The sequence below is a fragment of the Acyrthosiphon pisum genome, unplaced genomic scaffold (assembly GCF_005508785.2).
Source record: "Acyrthosiphon pisum isolate AL4f unplaced genomic scaffold, pea_aphid_22Mar2018_4r6ur Scaffold_21582;HRSCAF=24315, whole genome shotgun sequence".
In the NCBI taxonomy this organism is placed as follows: domain Eukaryota; kingdom Metazoa; phylum Arthropoda; class Insecta; order Hemiptera; family Aphididae; genus Acyrthosiphon; species Acyrthosiphon pisum.
This window is the reverse complement of record NW_021771065.1, coordinates 28,926-30,714: the sequence shown is the minus strand read 5'-3', so window position 1 is coordinate 30,714 and position 1,789 is coordinate 28,926. Positions and strand designations below refer to the sequence as shown.

At 39.2% G+C, this 1,789-nt stretch overlaps 1 protein-coding gene across 1 annotated transcript; it reads left to right on the top strand.

Moving 5' to 3' along the window:
- Positions 1–606: 606 nt before the first annotated feature.
- LOC103307819 lies at positions 607–1,281 on the top strand. The gene is made up of 2 exons (XM_008180146.1): positions 607–912; positions 976–1,281. The coding sequence occupies exons 1-2, from the start codon at positions 607–609 to the stop codon at positions 1,279–1,281; spliced, it is 612 nt and encodes a 203-aa protein (XP_008178368.1).
- Positions 1,282–1,789: the final 508 nt, after the last annotated feature.

Genomic DNA, 1,789 nt, shown 5'->3' with positions numbered 1-1,789 from the left:
TCAGGTATGTCATGTAAAGCAATTGGACAAGTCAGCGCTACTGTAAAATCGAGAATTAACACATATTAAACAGATCTACGATTCTTGGTATTACAGAACATCGCGAACACCTTGCAGTCAGTACAACCAACCAACGGAGTCATGAACACAATTAATCTAGGTGAATGTGCTACCCAGACTTTCGTTCTACAAAAAAAATTGATATAATACTTGGCTCCGAAATATTCTACGAACTATTATGTATCGGTCAAATAAAACCAGCAAGCACTCGCGCAATTTGGCAAAAAACTGTGTTCGGCTGGGTTCTGTCAGGGCGGGTACAGAGTGACCAAATTATTCCTCAAACTTCTTGTATGACAACAATGGTGAGTAGCGATGATAATTCCATTCAGAACGAAGTACAGAAGTTTTGGGAGCTCGAAGAAGTCGTTGAACCAAAGGAACGAAGAAAATATAGTATTGAAGAATGTAAATGTGAAACCCATTTCTTGCAGACGTCTTCAAGAGACGCCGATGGTAGATTTACGTTAAAACTACCATTTCGTAACAACATACAGCAATTACTGGGTGAATCACGTTTCATGGCAACGAAGAGCTGATCATCAGATGGAACGTAAATTAAATGAAAACCCAGAGCTTAAGCTGGAATACGTCAGGTTTATGCGTGAGTATCAAAATCTTGGTCACATGACCCTGTCGACTAAGACGAATATTCATTCGACGGAACATCCACAAGTATTTTTACCACATCACACAATCATCCGAAATGAGAGCTCTACCACAAGGATTCGAGTGGTTTTTGACGCTTCTGCAAAAACTTCCACCAATATATCACTCAATGAAACTTTAATGGTTGGTCCAACTATTCAAGATGACCTCCGTAGAATTTTAATGAGATTCCGAATACATCAGGTAGTTCTTACAGCTGATATCGAAAAAATGTAGAGGCAAATCAATGTTAGTGAAAACTGTCAGTCATATCAACAAATTCTTTGGCGGGAAAACCCAAACGATCCATTGGAAGCATATCGTTTAAACACGGTTACTTATGGAACATCATCCGCGCCTTTTATGGCTATCAGAACATTATATTTCTTAGCAGACTGTGAAAAGGATGACCTTGCTAATGCAGCACGTATTACCAAGCGTGACTTCTATGTAGATGATCTTCTGACCGGCGCCACAGACCTTTTGGAAGCAGCCAAACTTCAAGATGACATGTTACAGTTATGCGAACGGGGAGGATTTTCTCTTCGGAAATGGTGTTCCAATCGTGAATAGCTATTAAACCGAATCCCCGCCGATCTGCGAGCCACTAGTTCTGATCTTAGTTTTCAAGATGACCATTCAACTAAAACCCTTGGAATACGATGGAAACCTAAAGCGGACCAGCTGCATTACAAGGTCCAAGTAATGACACCATTAACACGGATGACAAAGCGAACTATAGTCTCCGAAATATCCCGTTTATTTGATCCACTCGGGCTAGTTGGACCAGTAATTGTAAAAGCAAAAATATTTATTCAACAACTGTGGAAATTAAAGTTATCGTGGGATGAATCACTTCCGAGTGAATACCATACATCCTGGGAACGATATAGACAGGAACTCTTGGATATCACAAAGGTAAGCATACCAAGAAGAGTTATACGGAGTGGTGACATTGACCAGAAATTGTTTTTTTTAATTCAATACGAGGGTTAAAATGTTCAATACAAGAACGTTCGATTAATTTACCTTTTCTCTGTCTTTTAATAAGTTGTTTTGATGCATTTTTGCTAATTTGTGA